Source organism: Lactuca sativa, chromosome 5 (genome assembly GCF_002870075.4).
Source record: "Lactuca sativa cultivar Salinas chromosome 5, Lsat_Salinas_v11, whole genome shotgun sequence".
Classification (NCBI taxonomy): Eukaryota; Viridiplantae; Streptophyta; class Magnoliopsida; order Asterales; family Asteraceae; genus Lactuca; species Lactuca sativa.
Window position 1 is genome coordinate 134,081,294 of NC_056627.2, and position 26,897 is coordinate 134,108,190.

At 35.0% G+C, this 26,897-nt stretch overlaps 1 protein-coding gene across 1 annotated transcript; it reads left to right on the forward strand.

The window, feature by feature from the left end:
- The first annotated feature begins 1,602 nt into the window (after nucleotides 1–1,602).
- LOC128134218 (leucine-rich repeat extensin-like protein 5) lies at nucleotides 1,603–3,103 on the forward strand. Its single transcript, XM_052771697.1, has 2 exons — nucleotides 1,603–1,614; nucleotides 2,618–3,103. Exons 1-2 carry the CDS (start codon nucleotides 1,603–1,605, stop codon nucleotides 3,101–3,103), a joined length of 498 nt encoding a protein of 165 aa, XP_052627657.1.
- The last annotated feature ends 23,794 nt before the right edge of the window (nucleotides 3,104–26,897 follow it).

Genomic DNA, 26,897 nt, shown 5'->3' on the forward strand with positions numbered 1-26,897 from the left:
ATTGCGTGTCATAACCGCGCGTCGTAAATGCGCGTCATAAATGCGCGTCGTCTCTTTTTATGATAGGGCCTTCCTTGACACGCATTTGCGCGTCGTCTGAGCGTTTTACGACGCGCAATGAGCGTCGTAAAAGGCCTTTTTTCTAGTAGTGCTACCACCAGCACCATCTTTTCCACTACCACTTGCACCTTTATTTCCAAGTTTCATCCGACAGTCATGTTTCATATGCCCTTTCAAATGGCATTTCCAACACACAAGTTCCTTGGAATCCTTGTATTTTTTGTTGGACTTTTTGTTGTTACCCTCATACTTACGTTTTTTACCTTTTCCCTTGTGATTAGAATTGTTTTCTTTATCACATTCCACCATATGAACTTGGGGCTGTACAAAATCAGATTTGCCCTTTCCAGTTCCTTTGTCATTCTCTTGATCACGAAGTCCTTCTTCGATTTTCAAATGACTCCCAAGTTGAATCAAACTTATCTCTTCCTTTCTATGTTTCATATGGTGTTTGAAATCTTTCCATGAGGGTGGAAGTTTATCAATCACACTTGAAACAGCAAAGGATTCATCCATGGACATGTTGTGTTGTTTGAATTGACCATAAATTCGTAGGATTTCATTATATCGTTCCATTACAGATCCAGAATCAACCATTTTATAATTGTTGAAATCAGAAACAATGAACTTTTTACTTGAAGCATCTTCTGCAATATATTTTGCTTCAAGTGTGCTCCACAATTCACTTGCAGTTTCAATATTTTGATGAGTGTCAAAGAGGGAATCACACATACCATTCAGAATGTGACCAAGGTAGATGTAGTTGTTATTCTCCCATTTGCTTATCCTTCTGATTTGTTCCAGACTTGCATCTTCAACCTCTTCTGGTTTTGGAGTAGAAAGAACATAGACAACTTTCAAAGTGGTCAACCAGAAGTGCATCTTCTTTTTCCAACGTCTGAAATCTTGTCCCTGAAATTTCTCCAATTTGCCAAACGAAGTATACATGTCTTTCAATGCATTGCCAGCCATCTTTTCTAGAAAACAAAAATATCAAACAAGATTGTTGGGGAAAAAACGAAATAGGGTTATTTGAAACCTGGATCACAAACAGGAATCGTGTTAACACTTTCCTTGTTTGATATTTCGACCCTATATGCCTTGGGTGTCACGAAATCCAAACTGGGATAATTCCTGATGTAACAATTCTGATTTTAGGCACTAAATCAAAATCAATTTTGAGAAGAAGATAAAGAAAAAAGCATTTCGAGTTTTCTGTGTTTCAAAGGAGTCGTTATTTTCCCGGATTTATCCACTCAACGGATAAACGAGAACAGTTTGCATCTTTCAAGAAAGCGGGACCCCCGACTTGACATAGTAGATTAGGGTTCGTTACTAATAATGTTTAGTAAATACAAGCGTGTACTCCCACACCCCTAACTTGTATTATAACTAAAATATTATTCTTGAAAAAATTGTTAAATCCATTACACTAAAATATATTTGGTGACAAAATCACCAACATAGGGTAAATCATGCAAAGATGATAAATTGATAATGATTAAAATTGGAGCAGTTTGGATATTGTTATGTGGATTATATATGGATTTTTTGGTAAGACCTTTGTTTTTTTGTTCAATGTTACACCATTGGGTTTTTGCTGGTGGTTCACTTTGGCGTTAGTTGGCGGAAACAATAGAGATCAATATTGGTTCTAACTTTAAAATACATTAATTTTTCATTTTGATTTTTATCCTATTTATACCTCAAAAATCAAACTATACTTTTAACAAATTTTATAGTAAAACATGTTTTTGACAATTTGAACAAATGCACATTTGTTCGTTTAATTAAAGACCATGAAATTACATATATAATTATATATTTCAAATAACAAGTGAAACATGAGATTAACAAATATAGTCGAGCAATAGAGTATTGTTAAATGATGTTATTACTCTTTGCTTTTATTTTTAAAAAGTTCTAAAACTGTTTTTTAACAGTTGACCAATAAAAACTTACATAAATTATGTTTATAACTATTTGTATTTTATAATTATAAAATAAAAACAATCATAAATAATTACTAAAATAGGTACTTATGTGATCTAGAAAATACATTCTAACTTTTTTTGTAAACCAAACAAAAATATCATAGTTTTTTATTTAACCCAAAATAACCATGTTGGCTATAAATAATTAAAATTTAATCTTATATAATCTTTGTCAACATATATATATTGTTGTATTATATATTTTCAAAATGAAATTAATCACCTTAAAATGTATTTATTAGCATGTGAGGATTGTAAGAACTAAAGAATTATCAATATATTGTAGTTTGGTTAGTACTTAATGGTTTGTATGGTCTCATATGGTAGCCGCAATGAAACTATTCACCAAAATGAATTAATCACCGCCTGTAAACTATTCTCTACCATTGCTTTGCGCGAGTTTACAACTAGTGTGTGTGTGTGTGTGTGTGTGTGTGTATATATATATATATACATTTCTTATTGCGAGAATTTTGAGAACAAATTTAGACCACACAATGTTTTTAAATTAAAATCATTAAATAATATTACTATAAATCAAAAAATAACCAAAATAATTAAAGAAAAAAAAACTCACTAACCAATACCACTACCACCCACCACCACCACCGCCCACTACCATCACCACTGCCCCCACCCACCACCCACAAAAACCATTACCCACCACCATCACCACCACCCGCCATCGCCAACTACAACCACCATCCACCATCACCACCACCTGCCATCACCACCCCCATCCACCGCAACCATCACCCACCATCATCACCACACCACCCCCAACACCTACCACATACCACCACCACCGACCTCCACAATCACCCATCACCACCACCCGCCACCATCACACCCACCCACCAGATTCCTTACTTACCACCCACCATTATGACCACCACTTGCCACTACCACCACCTACCAGCCACCACCACCCCCACCACCTATCACCACCACCCGCCACCATCACTACCACGCACCACCCATCACCCGCAACCACCACCCACGCACCTCCACGCACCTCACTACCACTCACCTACCACCCACCATTATGACCACTACCGTCCAGTAGCACCAACCACCACCCACCACCACCACTTATGACCATCACTCGCCTCTACCAACCACTACCACCTCCGCCACCCACCCACCATCACCACCTGCCTTCACCACCCATACCCACTACCCATCAAGACCACCACCACCTATGACCATTACCACCGAGCACCAACCATCAATACCACCCACCTCCACCACCCATCACCACCACCTGTCACCACCACCCCACCCATCACCCACCAAAACCACCATACACCACCACCACCCGTCACCACCACCCCTACAACCAACCTTCACCACCTATCCACCACCATCCACTACAACCACCTATCACCACCACCCATCTCCACCACCCGCCACCACCACCCACCACCCATTATAATCACCTCCCCACATGTCACTCCCACCACCCTTAACTACCACTACCACCACCTACCACCTACCACCACTAAACATCACCTTACACCACCACCAACCATCACCACGATCTGTGATTATGTATATATGATCACATGTGATTATGTGTATCTAATCACATATTATTTATATGGATATTATTCTTTTTGTCCATATAAATCATATGTGATTAGATAAATATAATCACATATGATTAGATATACATAATCACATATTATTAAAGATAAAAAAACAATAATTGAATCAAAAACATGATAATAAATCGTCTCCACATAAATCATATGTGATTGAATACATATAATCACATGTGATTATGTGTATCTAATCACATATGATTTATATGGACATTATTCTTTTTGTACATATAAATCATATGTGATTAGATAAATATAATCACATATGATTTGATATATATAATCACATATGATTAAAGTTGAAAAAAAAAAACAATAACGGAATCGAGAACATGATAATGAATCGTGTCCACATAAATCATATGTGATTGGATACATATAATCACATGTGATTATATATTTAATCAAATATGATTTACGTTGACAATGTTTATTTACGCGGTTTCATTTCAATAATTTGTCTCGTGTAATTAATCACACATGATTATATGTAATTAATCACATATGATTTATTTGGACAAAACAAATATTTGGCATATAAATCATATGTGATTAGATAAGTATAATCACATGTGATCAGATACAAGAACAACTATTGAATCGAGAATACGAAAATGAAATTTGTCAACATAAATCATATGTGATTAGATACATATAATCACATGTGATTATATGTATTTAATCACATATGATTTATTTAGACAATATTCACTTTTGCATTTTCGATTCAATAGTTGGTCTCGTTTTTAATCACATGTGAGTATCTGTATCTAATCACATATGATTTATGATGATTTTTTTTTTGTGTTCTTAATTCAATAGTTGTTTTCATGTATATAATCACATTTGGTTATATATATCTAATCACATATGATTTATATGTGCAACATTGGTTTTATTCTAAATTCAATAATTGTTTTCGTGTATATAATCACATTTGATTATATGTATTTAATCGTAAGTGATTTATGTGATTAAATAACAGGAACACTTATTAAATCAAGAACTTGGAAACAAATTTTCTCCATATAAATCATATGTGATTATATATATTTAATCACATATGATTTATGTGGAAAATATTCATTTTCATGTTATTCACATATGATTAAGATATTCATATGCGAATAATCTATTTTACATTCTCGATTCTATAACTGTTATCATTTAAATCCATCTCATGCTTGACATTTATACATACAATTTTTTTATATAAAAATACAATATATTTTACTTGTTTATAGTTTTTCATATTATATTATAAATAGACAAGTAAAACTTAAATGTTATTTTTTAACTAATTACATCATGAAAAATATATTTTAATACATTAGTACATAAATATATTTATACATATTTATATATTTTTAATATTTTTTAAATATATCATAGATTGGTTTTAAAAAATGGGCTAAAAAAGAAATTAAGTATTTGGGTATTTGGATTTTCATACGGTGTGGTCAAAAGAAATAAGATACAATTACAATTACAAACTTATAACGGTCACGTGAGTTGTACTTATGGGGTTGAAGTTCTTTGGATATTGCTTTCTCCACAAGCTCCTTCCATTTATAGGAGAACAGATGGAGATCCAGCTACAATAAAGCAACATAATGAGGGAGTTATGTCAATGGGTCCCATGGTTTACTAGGGAATGAAACACTTAAGATCCATGCATACCTTGCCAAAATCTTATAGAACATGGGTGATTAAACCACCATTCATAGCCATAACTACTGAAATGATGTAGCTATTATAAGTAAAAATCTTATCATTTTTGAAACTTACATTACCAGAATATGTTGAACAACGGACATGGCAACAACTTTTGCTAGCAAAGTGATCATGATAACACCCTTGGGCTTAACTTGAAGATTCATCAGCAATCAACCAATAAACATATTAAATTTAAGAATATCAAAGTTCAATTAAACTATTTGAGTATATGATTGGTATGTGCGTGATCAGATTTCAGTAAGAAATAGATAACATGAATTTTTTAGTAATAACTTTATGAAAATGGTCCATGGTTAGTTATAACAACATTTACAGGAGCTTACATATTTTTTGACTTCTAATCATATAAAGCAACTACTTTAACAAATTATTTTTTGTTATCAATGTTGATGACATGCTATATGATGATGGAAAATGCACATGGTTTATGAAGTTACTTCTAAAATGTGGAACTATAGTCACCACCAAGTGAATGTAATTGACAAGACCAAAGTGCCAGTAACAGGTAATTTTAAGTTGGTCTAATCATAATCTTCTATTTTCTTGTCTATTTACCACTATAAGCTATATAATACTTGTGAATGATAGCAATTGTAAGGCACTTATGGATAATTTCAGTTATCCAAGGCCTCTTTTGTATTCAATTTCGATTCTGCCATTCATCACACTCTACAAGTGAGCAGACAATCCCAATTATGCTATGAAAATAAATGCTTATTTTGACAAATATAATTATAGTATATTCAATAAAGATGTGATGATTGTAATGCCCCGATTCCCAGGTATTGATTTTATAAGAATTTTCTAGTTTTCAAGGTCTACTCGATGACTTGGTTGCCATACTCGTCGAGTAGTAGCGGGTTGGTCCGTGTGATTTAGTGACCTACTCGCCGAGTCCAAGAGGGGACTCGATGAGTAGGAGCTGGCAGATGAAACCCTAAATTCTAGGGTATTGCACCCTATTTAAACGATCATTGGCCTCCCCCAGCCTCCCCTTTACAGCTTCTTGGCACCCTTAAACCCTAAATTGTGTGTGTGTGTGTGTGTGTGTGTTTCTTTGGTGTGATAAAGCTTAGAAGAGGAATCTTGGTGAAGAAACACTCAGGAAACAAGTAAATTGAAGTAAGGAAACTCATGGGAAGAAGAGATCTACTCCAGTTGACACCCTTTTGAAGGTATTAGGTTGTTACCTTAGCTCATTTCATTCTAGATCTCTTTTGGGAGGATTTTAGGGCTTTCCTAGTATGTTTGGAAGCTTTTCTTGTGTGTAAGCTAAGATCTGAAGTTGTAACTTCAAATCTGAACTCTCTTGGGTCTGTAAGTCCATAAAGCTTCCAACTTTTGCAAAGATGAGACTCTCCTTTAGTGCAAAACCTCCATTGCAAGCTTAGTTTTTCATTTTAAGAATTTAGGGCCTTGCATGCATGTAAAGTTTACAACTTTACGTGATAAACATGCCTTGGTGGACTGGACCTTGACCAAGGGTTGACTTTTGGACTTCTGGGACATTTTGGGAAATTGGAAATTTACAAGCATGGTTCTATGGTGCATTTAGGTGGTGGAGTTGTGCCAGCAATCCAAGAGCTTGAGTTTATCTTCGAGTCGACAGTCCGAGTTGAGTTATCCTCACTATACCAATGGGTCTAAGGCACCAAGGATGGCCCTTTATATATTTGTATCTGTATTATGGCATGATATGTTTATTGATTACATCCTCGTAGTTAGGATGGTGGTATGCTTATGCTTAGTAACCTGGTTAGGTCAGTGTCTTGGTTATAGGATGATGCTATGTTAGTGACCAGTTAGGTCTGTATCCCAGTTATTGGCATGTTGCTATGATTAGTGATCTATTAGATCGGTTTAACTGTTCTATAATATGAGCTAGCGTATGATATTTATGTGCACATGTTTGTTTGATTGTGGGTTGGGTTGAGGCGGTCCTGCTTTGTGTTGTTGGCCAACATACACGGTGAGCGGTCCGGATAGGCTGTAGGCCCTGCGATGCGGTCTAGTAATGTTGTAGGCTTGGGTGCGGTCCATATAGGTTGTAGGCCCTGCGAGGCAATCCAGTCAGGATGAAGTCTCATTATGCATGTTGTTCTGTAATTGTTATATGATGTGGTTATATTGGTATGGCGTTGGTATTTTGGGGGAACTCACTAAGCTTTCGGGCTTACAGTTTCAGTTTACTGTTTCAGGTACATCAGGGGATCACGGCAAGGCGAAGACATGATTTGTTTATGCTTCTGGGAAAACTTTGATATTAGATATTTTGAAAACAAACTTTGTAATGATGAATTGTTTTAAATGTTTTGAAAAAGTTTTAATTTGGCATGAAATTTTTGGGTGTTACAATGATCATGACTTTTATTATGATTATTCAATCATCAGCTATAAAATATTTCTAATTGATCTCCAACCTACCTATCAAGTAATATAACTGCCATTGAAAGTTCAATGATCATATGATGATCATGATGTCTATACAATTGTAATCTATAGTCTGGACTTCAAAGTACATTAGTGTAAAGACTTTATATTAAGATAACAAGTGAAGAGGTACAAATTATGTTGAAGATTCAAATAGAGAATATAACTTAAATAGATAAAAGAAGAAGGAAAACATACATGTAATTGTGAATACACAGTGTTGAGCTCAAAATTGTTGGGGGTGTAGTGAGTAATACTTCAAATCAAATATACCAACTTCAATCACACATTTATTAATGAAAAATCAACAGATCAAAATAGAAATGGAAATACCTTGATTGTGAGGTCAGAAGGATGCATTATACACGAAGGAGTGTTCATAAACATATCTATTGCTAGCTTCGAGAAGGACATATTCGAGGTACAGAACACGTTGGATAACATTGTTTTGATTGGAATCGGTAGACCTAAATTCGACGAGGTCATCGAATGTGGCGTAAATTAAAGCGGAATCGGGGATGACTGACTCCAAATGTGCCTTGATGTTGAATCGATTGTAATCACCTTTTGAAACCTTAGGTGAATGATCGAAAAAGCAACGACGCTAAACGACGTTAAAAAAATTAAATGGTTTAGATTTGTTCTCATATGTTTCTCAAAATAAAAATTGTTCTCATTTGAATATATATATATATATATATATATATATATATATATATATATATATATATATATATATATATATATATATATATATATATATATATATATATATGTTATTCATTAGTATGAAAAATGGTTTTTTGTGACGGAATTTTCTGTTTGTATTCCGTCACTTAACGGTTACTGCCGGAATTTGGTTGGTAGGAAAAGTGTGGTGGGTAATTATTTGTGATGGATTTCCGACAGAATTTTCCGTCATAAATATAACGACAGATTACCGAAGCATTTTTCTTTAACCAGGGTTGACCGTATTTCTCGATGGATTACTGACAAACGATATTTTCCAACGAATTACTGACAGACTATAGTGATGGATATGATAATCAGTTTAAATGATATTTTTAAAACAATATATAATTAAAAAAAATCAATATTTTGTTCATGCTCAAATGCAAAAAAACTAATAATAATAATAAATAAAAATAAAAATAAGTAAAACAATCCATTACATTTATGGTAATAGGAATACAATAAATAAATCTAAATCCAATACATTTACTCGGTGATGAAAAGTTCTGATCGTAGACCGGATCAATTTCAACAACTTCTTCAAATTCTGATTGAGCATCCGAATCATTATACTTGATATTCTCCCCCTGGAAATTTGCATTTGACCCATCATTTAGATTCGATCTTTCTCCCCGAAGTGGACCATCTGGATCAAGATTTTGAGATGAACTCTCCCCCTATATTGGAACATCATGAGGTTTTGAGTGAGTTGTATTCGGAATTGGCTGCTTGTTTCGATTCTCAATTTCTTCAACAGCATCATTAATAATCTTTAATAGTGCACCCTCCTGATTATCCTTGTCATTTGATTCCAAAGAACTTACCCTTTCAGGTTCATCAAACAAGTTTAGAAAATCCTCATATAGATTCATAAGAGAAATAATCTTAGAATTTGTTGAAGGAAAATTTTCTTCAGATTGACAATCTTTTTTTTGATATCTCTTTATGTAATTGTCATCAAGCGTAACATAGTAGCTTTATTCAATCTTCTTTGATCTCTTGTTCAGAACATGATATGCCTTCAAAGTTAATGAATATCCCAAAAAGATTCTTTCATCGGCTTTTTCATCAAATTTGTTCTGATGTTCTTTAGAATTGAATAAAAAGCACCTAGATCCAAACATGTGAAAGAATTTAATGTTAGGTTTCCGATTGTTCAGAATTTCATATGGAGTAATCAGAAATCATTTGTTAATATAAGATCGATTATGAGTAAAACAAGGGGTTGCAATAGTGTCAGCCCAAAAATACAGAGGAAGATTCGCAAATGATAGCTTTGTCCTAGCAACTTCAAAGAGAGAACGATTTTTCTTTCAACTACACCATTATGTTGTGGAGTGTAAGAAAAAGAGAAATTGTGAAAAAAAAAATTTGTCAAGAATTCTTCAAAATGCATGATTTTTGAATTCTGAACCGTTGGCTTCGGCAGTTGTAGCTAAACTTGCTTTATGAAATCAATCAGCTTTTGTGTCACTTCGGATTTCTGTTTAAGAAAAAATGCCCAAGTAAATCTAGAAAAATCATCAACAATAACTAAAATGTATTTGTTACCGCCAATGTTTTCCATAGCTGATGGACCACAGAGGTCAATATACATCAATTCAAGTGGTTCAATGATCTTGGTATTTATTATAGAAGAATGACTCTTTCTGCTTTGTTTTTCGAGCTCACAAGCAGCACATAAGTGTTCCTTTTTGAATTTCAGAAAAGGAATCCCACGAACAAGATCACCAAGCACAAGCTTGTTAATATCGCTGAAGTTCAGGTGAGAAAGCCTTCGGTGGTTTCCCTAAGATCGGATTTAGAGTTGGAAGATACATTTCTCCTTTCCTTTTTGATTTCAGAAGAACAACTTTATATTTCTTCTATATGATTTCTGAACCTTCATCATCAAAACATACTTTGATACCTGTACCTACAACCAACTGAGAAACGCTAATCAGATTGTGTAATAAGCCCTCAACATAAGCTACCTTCCGAATTGTGAATTCTCCATTAGTTATCATACGATATCCCTTTATTTCACCAGTAACATTGTTTCCGTATTTCACTTTCCCTCCATTTTTCAAGGTCCGAAACTCTCTTAGTTCTGATTTCCTTCCTGTCATGTGACGAGAACACCCACTATCAATGTTCCAATCCGAATTATACTACTCGTCAAACATAACCTGCAGAATTTAAACAGGTTTAGGAACCCAAACCAACTTGGGTCCTTGTGAGAATTTCAATTGAACAAGAAAAAATTTTGTTTTTTCAACCCAAAATGATTTTCTTTTCAAAGTATTGTTCATCCCTTTTTCTTATTTGAAAACTCCAATTTTGTTATCACAAAGATTTATTTCAACAAAATTAGTTTTTCTTTGAATATTTTCTTTGTATTTTGAAGCCATCTTTTCCGAAAACTCATTTGCTTCCTTTTTCAACTTTACTTAGTATTCAGCGAGAGTTATTTCAGGTTCTGAAACAACCTTGTTTAAGATCTTTTTATTTAGCAATCGGTTTTGAAAATTGTGACTTTGGTGAATAACATGATTATGGTTTCGAAATTTGAGTTGAATCAGTATTTTGATTAAAAGATAGTGATGAATTGACAGAACTTTGATTTGAATTCATTCCAACTTTCTTACCAAATTGTTTTCTCTTAATATAAAAAATTTGTATCTTTCATTCGTTTGTCTTTTCTTTGCAATTAATTCCTCAATAGATTTCCGATTGTTAACTTTAGATTTTTCTATTCTTATTGGTGTTTCTTTCCTTTCCAATGAAGTATCACTTGAAACTTATTTTGTACCACTTGGTCCAGCCCTATCATAACAATAATTTACACGATTCAATGGTTCTGAAACGTATTTTCCTTTTGATTTCCAGTAGGTTATTTTTGAGAGACCTTTCGTTTCATCAGCATTATCTATTGGCTTTGACTAGAAAAATTCATCACACCTTCTTGCAATATCAAGAGCAACCATGGACATTAATTCAAAAGTGTCATTTTTGTTTAGTCCTTTCTTTACAAAAACTTGATTTGGTGTTGTTTGAACTTTTGGAAAACTGTTGCTTCTTCTTTCAAAAATTTTGAACCTTTGTTTTCAACAATTTAAATAAATTCGATTGAGTTTTCAGAAATCAAATTTTTCTTTGGTTCATCATGATTTCTCACAAAAGTAGAACAATCAGTTTCGTCATCTATAGATATTTCACTCATTTCGCTTCCATCAAATTCAGAAATATTCTTAGAATTGAGAGTATTATCCGAATTCAGTTTCTTGCATAATAAGTCATACATCTGCATACCACTCATTTTGATTTCTTTTTTTTATCTTCTTCGGTTAAGATATCTTTCAACATGTTTTTATGTTCTTTGGACTTAATATATTCTTCAATTTTCTCAAGTCCAACTCTGTAAGAATCAGAAACATCATCCGAAGAAACAATGAATTCACATTTATAACATTCAACATCAATCTCATCTTCTTTCAATTGAAGAAAAGGCAAAATCATCTTATGCAAACCTTTACCTATTTCACAATCCAAATGAAGTTGAGTAATGTTAAAATACAAATGTTTAGCAATTAAACAAAATATATTTCACTGTTTCAAAAGTATTCTACTATCTCTCTTAAGAAAAATAACATCATCTCTAGATCTATTAAGCTCAACCTCCCAGACTTCTATTCTAATTCTTCTCTCCTCATTCTTAAAAGTTAACCAGTTAGATTATCATTCAGATTAGAATTATTGATAAGAGTCCTTTTAAAGCTATCACTAAAATTAGAAATCATATAACTCTGATCATTCAATTCAGAATCATAACAAGATGTAGGAATATTAAGAGATTTAAGAATATAATGTACCTTTTCAACAACCCTATCGCATTCACTCACTTGCTCGTAGATTGTTTTCAAAGAAAAACAGCTTTCTGAAGCTTTTCCACCATAAGTTGCATATCCTTTCCTTTCCGAACTGCTACTTTGAACCATCAAACATTTTCATGCATACCCTGACTTCTCATACTTCACCATGAAATAGTCACAATGAGTCGGTTTCCTCATTTCATCGTCTTCTGAGTCAATGGACCACACTTCAACCTTCCCGTATTCATTGTCCTCTTGTACCATCAACATAGGTTTCATAGTTGTATTTTTCTTTTTGAGTTTATCGATTTTCTAAGTGTAGTAAGCTTCGTCTTTATCCTTCTCCTTCTTCTTATTCTGCTTACGTAGCATGCACTCTTTTGCGAAATGGTTTTTTTTCATGACAATAGTTACAATCATATCCAGAATCACCCTGCAACTTCTTCTCTTACTTATCATCGTCATTCTGAGAATTCTTATAGTTATCCTCTCTTGGCTTCTCATAGTTTGATTTGCCCTTTTTGTACTTGTTTTGGAAACGAGAGAAATTCTTTTTGAAGAACTTCTTTGGGTTAGACACCATTAACACTTTATCTTCCTTTAAGAGATCATCATCCAAAATATCTTATTCACAATCACCAACAACTAACATCTTTTGCTTGTCACCTTTAGTAACCAACGCCAACGATCCAACACCAGAGACTAGCTTCGCTTCTTTTGTAACTTCATATTCATTAGATTTCAAAATCCCTACCAATTTTGCAAGAGAATAGTTTTTAAATTGTTCCTAAGCCTTAACAGTAGAAACTATTGATTTCCATTCATATCTGAGACCATTCATGAATGTTACCTTTTCTTCAATAACTTTTCGTTGAAGATTGTATTTAAGCATTCTGTTCAACAAATGATTAAAGCATTTAACAGTTTGTTCTAGATTCTCATCTGGTTTCTGCACAAAGGACCCAAACTCTGACAAAAGTGTCATTTGCAGAGAATGTTCCAAGTCGTCATCACGTAAATACAATTCCTTCAGTATGTCCCAAATTCCTTTTGCAGTGTCGTATGAACTGACAAGACGAAATTTGTCAGGAGGAAGAGCAAGTTGAATGACTCTCATTGCCTTTAAAATACACATCAGCTTTTCCTTCTCATCATTTGGAATTTATGTGTCTTCAGCGATGATAGCATCATATCGAGCTTGAGTTTTGACTTCTTCTCCGTTACCAGAACACTTGTACGTTTCAACCGTCATAGCGTTCCAAATACTATATCCATGTGTTTCAATTCCCAGCACATAATCTTCAAGAAAAAGGATAAGAATCCTTGATGTTGATCCAATACTGCTTGGAAGATTGAATGAGAATGAAGATCATCGTTAGGCATTTTAACGAGAATTCATGAAACATAATATAGAATCAGATGTGTAAACTTGAATCGAGTTTAAGGGAAAACAAGAGATTTAGATCTGAGATCTACAATCAATTTTCAACAAAGAGATTGCAAATGCGGAATTGATGGAGATAACAAGAACAAAACCGAGAAAATTGAAAAAACCATAATGAAAAACCCTTTTTCTAGACAGAAGAATAGTGATTAGATTACACTATATCCTGCTCTCATGCCAATTAATGGAAACAATATGATTGATAGATTCTATATTATGAAATTGAATCAAAGTAATAGAACAATGATGATTGAACACAAAATGAACTCCATTAAACTCACCAATAGAACAGTTCGCAACGAGGGCTGGAGGAGATAGTACCAAAGTTGTTACAAAAGAGACAAATAAAGGCGCTATATATAGACCAAAAAAAGATAACAATTCCGAAAATGGACAAGCCCCATTTGGAAACGGAACAACATGAAATTCCAAAGACAACTAATTGGACACAATAATAATTATGACTTAACAATAATAAACTATGCACTCCACAATCAACTTCCATTAACATTAAACATTGATCCATCATCTTCATCCAAGGGTTTGAAGTTTTAATTTACTAATTTTTTTAAATCGGTTCTACGTCTACACTTCCAGTGAAATCGGTTCTAGACTTCCTTCCAGTAACATCGATAATCGAAGCATCCACACTCTAAGGTATGTTATATCTCTTTTATTCATCGTTTCAAATTTGTTTCATGAATATATATTGTACATTGCATCATCATCAATTGTATGTATTAAACATTGCTATCATTGCATCATCATTAACTGTGTGTGTTTTTTATTGTATATGTATTGAGTTCAGATAATTGACTAATTGAAAAAGAAGTAAAAAGTTTTTGCTGGAAGCAACCAGACAATATCCAAGTAATGGATCAGGTGCTTTTTCCATTGTTTATTTGCTTTGTTTAATAATCTTTATTTTATTATTGTGTTATTTAAATAAAAAATCAACCTATAATAACTGTAATATAATAATATGTTTCCTAGAAAAATCTACATATTTATCGTAAAGCGCTCCATTTTTTATTTTGCCCGAGACCTCAACTCGTCTTACAACCCTGTCCGTATAATATAAAATAGTTATTACACCATACGGTTACTCTGCCCATTTAAATTTTGAAAAGATAATTAAATGTTATAATTATGAATAAATATAATTATACAACGCAACATGGCTCGATAACTTAAACTTATAAAGTTAAGGCTACAACTATTAAGGCGATTCACGCTATGGTTAAATAAACGTTCATCGTCTAAGTTTAATACTTAACTAAGGCCCTACCTATAACCGTTAAATATTGTGACAACCCAAAATTTCTATTCTGTACAACCATTCACTTCAACTGAAGTCAAAACTGTTTCGTCTAACTCTCAAGCTTTTTGGAATAAGTTTGAGTGGTTTAAAGTTAGTACTTCAAGAGATAACTAGAGAGAGGATGCCCTAGTGTTATTGTACATCAATATGGTTCCAAAAACCCCCAATAGTTTGGAGTTTACGGCCCAAATGGTATTAGGGCCGTAAACCCTAATGACTATATAAGTGAGACTTAGTTATTTTATCACTTTTTTTTTTCACAAATCCAAGATCCAAACTCAAATCCTCTCAAGTAGCATCCAAAATTTTCCTTCTTGATCTTCAACTTGTAAGTGTTTCTAGTCCAAATAATTTGATATCTACCTTAATCTAGTGATCTAACACACTTCCATCCGTGAAATCATTCCAAAAGTGTAGATCTTCAAGTTTCACCAAGAACACACACTAGTGTTCTTGGACTTTTAGCACCTTTTCAAGCTTCTACCTAGTAAGTACTTCTATCCTAGAGTATTATAAGACTTGTTACACTTCTAAACATCAAGAAATCACCCAAGAAAGTCAAGATCAAAGGTGTTTATGGTCCAAGATGTTCTTCGACCGTAAACCCTAAAAATGGTGCCAAAGTGTGCCCTTTTTCCCTACTAAGCCTTGGAAACTAACCTAGACCCTTACCTTGATGTGCTTAGTACTTCAAAACATCCAAAGACCGTAATCCATATGAGTTTAGGGCAGTAAACACAGGGAGAAGTGGTCCATTGGCCGTAAACTCCATTTAGGAGTGAAATGTTGCCCTAATCACTTCCTAAGGCTTAGACATGAAGTAGGAATGCTTAGAATGACTTGTAACACTTCAAGACACAAAATGGTCAAGGAAACATGCGTTTACGGCCGTAAACTCATGGGTTTACGACCGTAAACTCCAAAGGTGATGGTTACAAAACCGTAAACACCTTTAGATGCCATTTCACTTCCCTTTAATGAATCACATGTGATTCCAACACTTAATCAAGGTGCTTCCTAGTCCCGAAAGGTGTTTCCTTTCACATAGTTGTTTATAAAATCTATATTCATGTCAATATGTGTCCTTATATACCATTTAGGACTTATTGTGTCTCGGGACTTCATTCGTGGAACTTCTCATCCTTATATGCATACCCGTTTGAATCACCCACATCAGGTGAGTTCATACCCCGTAATGAATCTTTTAACTGTTTTAACTCTTTTAAAGGGGTGAATACAAGTTGAACTCAATAATAATTGTTTAATTGTTTTTTACAAACATCTTTCAAAATGTTACTTATGTTATTTATAAGTTGTCAAAACATTTCAAAACTCTTTTAAAGTTATGTTACTTTATAGTTATACAAAACTCTGTATGTAAGGTACAAGCATAACTTAGTAGATAAACGAGTCTTTTCGATAACAGTCCAAGTAGAACATTAGTAAACTATAATAGGTATAGTTTAGGAGAATGTTATTCATTACTTCTAGTACAATGAAGCACACAAAGAGTCAGTTCATACAAGAGTCAAACAAACAGTGAATAGAATCAAACAATACCATACATAACATAACAAACAAATTAAGTTGCTATAGCATGAGAACACACACACAAGATCTAATTATACCAATGAATCACTAACTCATTGTTTTAAACAAAAGGTGATAGTAATATTAGGTATACATGATCATATAACTTTAATGTGAATTACACGGCTTGCAAGAAATTGCGGGGGTTCTAGCCTTCACATTATGACCGTAATAAAACAAATATGTTTTTAGGTTAATAGTACATCCGAGTGTCATTATAACCGACATATGTGTACTTACTTTTCCCATTACTTTGATAAAGTGACAGTACCACTTGAAAGTCGAACTATTTTCTAGTCAAGATAGTTATAAACTAGGGAGAATATACTTTTACAATCGACAATCGGAACAATCGAGTCTAGCACATAACAGAAGATGCCTTGGTAGAAGGCTAAGATTAAAAGTTAGGACCATAATTCTAGTCTTATGATTCCTTAATGTATACACCACATGATACATGTATACCAATAGCTTCCGACAACTAATAGGATGTGTGCTCTCCGCTTCATTTCCTGTTCCTCGTTGGGTTGTGGGCTTGGAACGGATTCACCAAATCTATTATCTACCCGATTCTATATACATGTATGCTTAGTATACATTAAGTCATCATAAGGGTACCATGTATGGGTCAGGTTATAGGACACAGAGTCAAAGCACAGTTTTTCTAGTACAAAACATACTTTCCAAAACCAGTACTTTGAGTATACAAAACTAGAAACTTCCCAGTAAAGGGTTTAATCCATTTTATTAAACCAGTACAATTTTAAGGACCTTAGGTGATTAACTCTATAATACCTTAATTTATACACCATGTTTATATATAAAGCTAATACCCAATAGGTAGTTAAATGTTTGTTTTCCACCTTAATTCCTGTTCCTCGTTGGGTTGTGGACTTAGGGCAGATTCACTCAATTAACTTTCTATCCGATATCAGATTATACATAGCAGTATAAACTAAGCTATTATAAAAGTAGTCACTGTGGTCAACATTTTACTATAAGAAATATAGGTTTTCTTAAAGAACTTTTCATTAAATATAAAGGAACCATTACAATTAACTCCATGGGTAACAAGTGAATACACCAAGGTTATATATGAAATTGATCTAACAACCAATGAGATGTGTGCTATTCGCCTTAACTTTTGTTCCTTGTTGGGTTGTGAGCTTAGGGCAGATACGCACAATCGATTGTTTGTTTACTCTGAGTCTTATATAACTTGTACCCACTTAGTACCCATAGAAAGGCTTGTAGTGTCATTTTACTTAACTTTCATTCAAGTAGGAAATATATGATTTTCTAAGAGGAACATGCGAACTTTTCAAAATAGAACTTACAGCTTACACCAGTTTTACATATACATTTTTAACAACATTTTACGGCTTACTCACATCACTAAAATCTTATGAACTCGCCAGCTTAATTGTTGATCAACTCTTTTAAATAACTTGCATTCTCATGAGGCTATTAGACAGGTGCTCGTGTTGGGGATTCAGAAGACGAAGCATTATAGCTTCAAGTGTTGTTTTGTTATTTATGTATGAATTCTATGTTTTGTGAACACACACAATGTAAACACTTTCATTTGAAATGAAATGGTTGTTCATTGCTTGCTTACCATATACATATCTCGTGATACTAAACATGACGTCCTCCACCCCCGAACGTTTCCGCCATTCCAGTTTTGGGGTGTGACAGATTGGTATCAGAGCCAGGTTTATAGTGAACTAAGTATATCAACCGATAAAAGATATACAACTATAAATACAATGGGGCTTAAGTGCTCTGGATAATGATATATTTTAGAGTATAACTACAAGTTATAAAAATATACCTACCTGCTTATACAGGTACATAATTGAACTAGTGTCACGAGGAGAACAGAACTAAAAGTATTTAAAGGTTGGGCACTATCATCAACCCGAACGGTTATGTAATCATAGCTAGGATAAATATAGCCTGATCAACTATATTCATTCGAGATGTGACCGACATGTGTTTGGGAATGATGTGGTGTTGCAACAGTGTTAAAACTTACCTGAACACCAGTCAAGAGAACGTCAGAACAAGTATCTGTAGAGTTAGAATACTATGGGAGTATTCTATGATACGATAGGGCGATAGCGAGTTTAGAACATACCAAGTACATTATGTTAAAATACTATAGGAGTATTTTAGTCCATATAAATAACTTACGTGATAACTTAAAAGACCCTTGTGGATAGGTCTATAATCTTGCAGGGTATATGATGGGTTTTGAGCATTCTAACACTTCCTAAGTGTACATGCAACCCTAATAACCTTGAATCTGTGTTTTCTCTATATGCATGCAAATTTCTTTTTCAAGGTTATTTCCTAACTAGCATGGCATGGGGAAAATATAAAGCATAAAATTAGTAGAAATACATACCTTGTTGTCGCTTGGATTGCTTCAAGACTTTGTGAGCCTAGCACCCTAAATGTTGTGCCTCAAATGCTTCACTCTTGGAATAACTAGAGAGAATACTTCTACACTCAAAAACCGGTTATTCTCTCTCTAGAATACTAGGTAGCCGGTTTTGCTAGCCAAAGGGTTCCTTTTATAGTGTTGTCACAATTAGGGTTTTCACATGAATACTCTTAATTGTCATGACTCTTCATTTCTCATGACCCATGGGTTCGTAACTCCCATGGACTATCCATGGAGCTCTATATGGTTATGACCAAACCCATAAACCATGGATCATTAATCCACCATAAAAGAATTGATGATTGCCATCATCAACCCTATATATTTAATTAGTCTCACTTTGATCACCAAATTAATACTAGATTAACACTTGATCAATACTAATTAAATAATACTATTATTGATATATCAGAACTTATAATATATTAATCATCACAAGTATACTTTCTCTCATTTTTTTCTATCCAAGTATTGCAATGCCATGCAACCCAAATGGACCATGCCGGGTCGGGTCAAGTACATACCAAATAAAGTTATGGACTTAGACACTATATCCAACAGTCTCCCACTTGGATAAGTCTAATAACTCTATTTGCAGATATGACTTCAGAATCCGACTAGCAATCGTAGCTCTTTCAAAGTCTCTCGGAACTGAGATGATGATGATACGCCATTTAAGATAAGTGATCATATAATCCTCTGCTGTCAAGACATCAGCCGGACAAAACATGGAACATGGTCTTACTTATTGTCCAGCATTTGTTTCTCGATCTCTGATTTGTTTTGACATAGACCTAAATTGAACACATTAATTAGGTTCTGACCGGGCCCGGTACATAAGTCAAAACCAAATCATCGAGGGGCCCAGATATCGCTTCTATTTCTAGAAGGAACAGATAAACTTTGACTGATATGCTTGTACTGACTACTTGTTGAATTATACACAAAGGCACGTTTTATAACATCAAGTTACCAATGCGTTTTCGTACAATCAATGAATAACCAACTCATAGTCAACGACTCATATCTCTAGGTTTGAAGAGTTATATGATATTACTGTCTCACGATCACTCGAGATAAATTCCATGAAGTGATGCAAGTGAGCGTGGGTTGAATCCAATACTCAGGCCTTATGAGCACTCATGAATGTTGTAGCAACCACTTCTATGTCTAAAGCACTTTAGACAAATCATACAATCCAAACTCATGATAGTCTTAAATCAATACCTACTTCCAAAGTTTGACTGACTAAGGATGGTTTGAATAATAATATACTTATTCTGGAAGTTAAAACATGCAAAATTGAAACATAGTAAACGATCAACACAAGATAGTAACACTTTACTCATAAATAAATAACAACTTTTATTTAATCATCAAATTTCAATTACATTTTACAAGTTTCAGAAATCTAATTATTGAAACTAATATCATCCTTCAGCCCAATGCGCCTGACATGCTGTAAATGCTTAACCCTACTCAGTCCCTTTGTGAGGGGATCTGCTGGGTTTTCATCTGATGATACCCTCTTTGCCACGAGGAGTCCTTCTTCTATTCTCTGCCTGATAAAATGGTATTTTCTGTCAATGTGCCTAGATCTCCCGTGATCTCTTGGTTCTTTGGCCAAAGCAACCGCGCTTTCGCTGTCACAGAAAATTTCCATTGGCTCCTTTATAGCTGTTACAACTCCAAGGTCTCCAATGAAGTTCTTTATCCATATCGCCTCTTTTGATGCCTCGCTTGCTGCTATGTATTCTGATTCACAAGTTGAATCAGCTACGGTCTCCTGCTTGGAAGTCTTCCAAGTAATTGCTCCTCCATTTAGGATAAATACCCATCCTGACTGAGAGCAGAAATTATCCCTATCAGTCTGAAAGCTAGCATCACTATATCCTTCCACTCTCAAGTCATCGCTACCTCCGAGGGTAAGGACCCAGTCCTTTTTCCTCCGTAGATACTTAAGAATGTTCTTTACCGCTATCCAGTGTGCCTTGCTAGGGTTCCCTTGATATCTACTGACCATGCTCAAAGAAAAGGCCACATCAGGGCGAGTACAAGTCATAGCATACATGATCGAGCCCACAGCGGAAGCATATGGTATATGACTAATTTCAGCCATCTCAGCCTCTGTACTTGGACTCTGAGTCTTACTCAACTTGGCATTACTCTGGATTGGTAATTCTCCATTCTTGGAATCTTGCATACTGAACCTCTTCAGTACCTTATCCACATAACTACTCTGACTAAGTCCAATTAGTCTCTTACTCCTGTCTCTTAATATCCTTATCCCTAGGATATAGGCAGCTTCCCCAAGGTCCTTCATAGAGAAACACTTCCCAAGCCAAGACTTAACCTCTTGCAAAGTTGGGAGATCTCATTTCCTATGAGAAGTATGTCATCCACATACAACACCAAAAAGCTAACTATACTCCCACTGGCCCTAACATACACACATGACTCATCCTCACTCCTAGAGAAACCAAACTCTTTGACCTTCTCATCAAAGCAAAGATTCCATATGCAAGATGCTTGTTTCAATCCATAAATGTATTTCTCAAGCTTACACACTCTATTAGGGTATTTTGGATCGATAAAACCCTCTGGCTAAGCCATGTAAACATCCTCAGCCAACTTCCCATTAAGGAAAGTGGTTTTGACATCCATTTGTGATATTTCATAATAATGAAATGCAGCTATGGCTAATAACACCCTAATAGACTTAATCTTTGCTACTGGCGAGAAGGTCTCATCATAGTCAACTCCCAAAGTTTGAGTAAAGCCCTTCGCAACCAGTTGCGCTTTGTAAGTGTGTACCTTCCCATCCATGTCGGTCTTCTTCTTGAAGATCCATTTGCACCCCACTGTCTTACGACCGGGTACATTGTTAAACAAGTTCCAAACTTGATTGTCATACATGGACTGAATCTCGCTGTCCATAGCCTCCTTCCATTTCGCAGACTCAGGGCCTACCATGGCTTCCTTATAATTATTAGGTTCATCTAAATCTATCAATGTACTATCATTGATAAATTTATCACCTTTAGTGGTGATGTGATAACCATAATAAAATTTAGGTGTGCTCCTCACCCTAGTGGAATGTCTTGGAGGTACAGACTCATCTATCGGCTCAATAGGAGTTTCCTCCTCAGGTTGGCTGACAACATTTGAGGTTCCTTCACCATTTGACTCTTGAAGCTCTTTAAGGTCAATTTGCCTCCCACTGTCCCTTTGGCTTATGAATTCTCTCTCTCAAAAGGTTCCTCTTCTTGTTACAAAGACCACATTATCACTAGGTCTGTAGAAGAGGTAACCAAAGGATCTCTGTGGGTAGCCGATGAAAATAGACCTCTCGCTTCGGGGTTCAAGCTTGTTATGAGTCTCACGCCTCACAAAAGCTTCACAACCCCAAATCTTGATGTGGTCCAAATTAGGCACTTTCCAAGTCCACATCTCGTGAGGTGTTTTGGCAACCTTTTAGTAAGGACTAGATTAAGGATATGGGCGGCAGTCTCTAATACATACCCCCAGTAAGAGATTGGTAACGAAGCTCGACTCATCATGGAACGAACCATATCCAAAAATGTTGGATTGCGCCTCTCAGCCACACCATTCAGCTGTGGTGTCCTAGGAGGTGTCAATTGTGAGACAATCCCACATTCCTTAAGATATTCAAGGAACTCAATGCTAAGATACTCCCCTCCCCGATTAGATCGGAGCATCTTGATGTTCCTGCCCAATTGATTCTCAACTTCCTTCTTAAACTCTTTGAACTTTTCAAAGGTTTCTGACTTATGCTTGATTAAGTAAATATATCCATATCTACTGTAATCATCAGTAAAAGTCACATAATAGCGATTAGCATCCCTTGTAGCCACTCTGAAGGTCCCACACACATCCGTGTGTACAAGGTCCAACAAACCTTCACCCCTATCACAAGTACCTGTGAAGGGTGACTTTGTCATTTTTCCAAGCAAACAAGCTTCGCAACTATCATCTGACTTGAGTTCAAATGATTCCAAGACTCCAGCCTTTTGGAGTTGGCCTATGCGTTTCTTGTTAACATGTCCAAGACGACAATGCCACAAGGATGCTTTATCCAAGCTATCTGAAGAATCAATATACAACACATTATTTCCTAGATTGTCTACAACATTCACAACTTCATATACACCATCACAAGGTAATGCTTTAAAGTAAAATACATCATTATGATAAACATTAATAACACCATTATTATTATCAAATGCAAATGTAAAACCATGTTTGTACAAGCCATGAAAGGAAATAATATTTCTCACCATTTTCGGCGAGTAAAAACATGTATTCAGTTCTAACATTAACCCATTATTAAGCAATAAAGAATAAAATCCTATCTTGGTGACAGGTGATTCTTTCCTGTTGCCCATGACTAAGTTTATCTTCCCGTGCTCCACTTGCTCACTTCTTCTTAGGCCCTGCAAATCAGTACAAATGTGAATACCACAACCTGTATCAAGCACCCAAGAATTAGCATTAGATGAGTTATTAGACAATATTGTATAAATATCAGCATGGGTCGATTTAAACTTCCCATCCTTTACATCCTGTAGATATTTGGGGCAGCTTCGCTTCTAGTGCCCCTTTTCCTGGCAATAGAAGCATTGTGCTTCCTTTGGGTTTGAAGAAGGGGTAATGAGACCTTTCTTTGTCCCACTTGAAGAGGAACCATCAAGGGGCTTACCCTTGGTACCCTTCTAAGGGGTTTTCCTCTTCTTACCCTTTCCTTGCCCAATTGCAAGAACAGGGATTGCTAATGGAGTAGGAGTAGCAACCACTTTACCCTTAAGGCCATTTTCAGCTATCCTTAAGAGTCCTTGAAGTTTGCTAAGTGTGACTTCCTCCTTTTTCATATGATAAGTCATACGAAACTGATCATAACTTGGAGGTAAGGAATGGAGAATGATGTCAATCGCCAACTCCTCAAGGAAGTCAGCATTGAGCTTTAGCAACCGGTCAATGAACCTCTGCATCTTCTACAAGTGATCGGTGATGGGTTCACCATCCTTTATCCTTGCGGTTATCATGGACGAAATGATTTCATACCTCTCTTGATGCGCGCTCTGAAGGTACCTTTCCATCAGATCCTGGTGCATCTCATAGGGGTAGAAATCTTCATAAGACTTTTGGAGCTCCGGAGTCATTGTGGCCATCATGATGCAGGATACGTTAGTAGCATCCTTCTCATGTGCAATGAACTCCGCTAGCTCTTCTGGAGTAGCAGTGGCTTCATTAATAACCTTAAGCTCCCTGTCGAGGACATACTCCTTGTCCTCATAGTAGGTAATCATTCTGATGTTTCTGATCCACTCATTAAAGTTGGATCCATCAAAGATGACCTTACCACACAAGTTCATTAGGGAAAAGGAGCCTGTAGGGTTTGATTCAACAGTGTTATTAGAAGACATCTAAAATAAAAAGAAGACAAGTTTCATTAGATTATAAGTCCTTAATAAGTCACCAAAATGAAATATTAAGGCTAGGATCCAACAAACTATTTATAGTTGGAAGAGGGATGCCTAATCCACACTATAAAATATTTGAAAGTAGGTAAATGACGATTTACCAATTTCCACCATAAGAACGAAATATTTTATTATTAGGCTTTATTGGATTTGAAATTCCTAGATCTTTTGAGATACATTGAACTTTTCAATGGCATGTTTGAATCTCGATTGTGCCCTCTCAAGCTTGTGACTAGGATGCCGAGGATCACAAACAAGGTGTGAATAACCATACAAATTGACTTGGTACCCTTAACTATATTACCTAATCGATGTACCGGTTAACCACACACGCTCCATCGATCTATAATAAAGTCAAGTTACCCTTTGCCACACTTACTAGTCCTTGTTAGTGTGTCGGTTAACCACACACGCTCCACTAACGACTTCGTAAGGTACAAAGTGTAATTGTATGGGCTAGGACCTATTTCACATTTTCCTAAAGTAACTAAGATTGGGAATTGATAATGTATAGTTACTTTATAAATCATTTACTTTCAATGAGAATTTAAAGTTGTATCCTAACTATTCGGCTAACGACCCTCCACCGATCAAGGAAGCGGTGGGTGAGAGTGGACACCCATTAAGTCGCCATTTTATAGGCAACAACCTTATACCCCCCTTATAGACCGACTTCGTGAATGAGGCCTACTAACGGTAAGAATGACATATTCTTATACATATCTATATAATAAAATTATAATAACAGTATAAGTGTTGATTTTTAAACTTTTAAAAAACTAAGCTTTAATTTGGAATTAAAGTATTCAAGTGTAGGACTTTACAAATTCCAAAACTTGAGGGCAAGAATTGAAACTATTCCAAGGCTCTTCAGTTTGTAACTTATGAGTTTTAATGGTTCATAAAAATGAAGACTCTTCATTTTATGAAACATCTTTGTTCTTTAATCACAATTTAAAGAAGTGACTTTTGGTTATCCATAACATGAGGACAAGTTATGGACTCCATCATTGTCATTAAGATCAAGAATTAAACACACATGAAGGTTACGCATAATTCCTATGATCTTCTAAAAACTCATAAGAACACATATTCATCACAAGAAATTTCAAGAAATCATATTAACACATATAATACTTGAAAATTGATAAACTTCATGTGAAATGGGTTAACATAATCATTACCACATTGGAAAACTGATTTTACAAGTCCAAAATAGTTTGGGATAATGATTTTAATCCATTTCCAGCAACAAAACTCGAAAAACTGCCTAGCATCCTCCTACTCGTCGAGTGCATGAACCTACTCGACGAGTAGGATGAATTTGTTCATGGACTCGTCGAGTCCTCCCCATGAACTCAGCAAGTCCAGTCGACAGAGAGCAGATTTTCGACTTTTTCAAGCAGTTTGCATCAAGTATACAGAAAACAATCCTAAGCTCTGATACCACTGATGGGTTTTGAGCATTCTAACACTTCCTAAGTGTACATGCAACCCTAATAACCTTGAATCTATGTTTTCTCTATATACATGCAAATTTCTTTTTCAAGGTTATTTCCTAACTAGCATGGCATGGGGAAAATATATAACATAAAACTAGTAGAAATACATACCTTGTTGTCGCTTGGATTCCTTCTAGACTTTGTGAGCCTAGCACCCCAAATGTTGTGCCTCAAATGCTTCACACAACACCACAAAACTTGGAATAACTTGAGAGAATACTTCTACACTCAAAAATCGGTTATGCCCTCTCTAGAATACTAGGTAGCCGATTTTGCTAGCCAAAGGGTTCCTTTTATAGTGTTGTCATAATTAGGGTTTTCACATGAATACTCTTAATTGTCACGACTCTTCATTTCTCATGACCCATGAGTTCGTAACTCACATGGACTATCCATGGAGCTCCGTATGGTAATGACCAAACCCATAAACCATGGATCATTAATCCACCATAAAAGAATTGATGATTGCCATAATCAACCCTATATATTTAATTAGTCGCACTTTGATCACCAAATTAATACTAGATTAATACTTGATCAATACTAATTAAATAATACTATTATTAATATATTAGAACTTATAATATATTAATAATCACAAGTGTACTTTCTCTCATTTTGTCTATCCAAGTATTGCAATGCCATGCAACCCAAATGGACCATGTTGGGTTGGGTCAAGTAC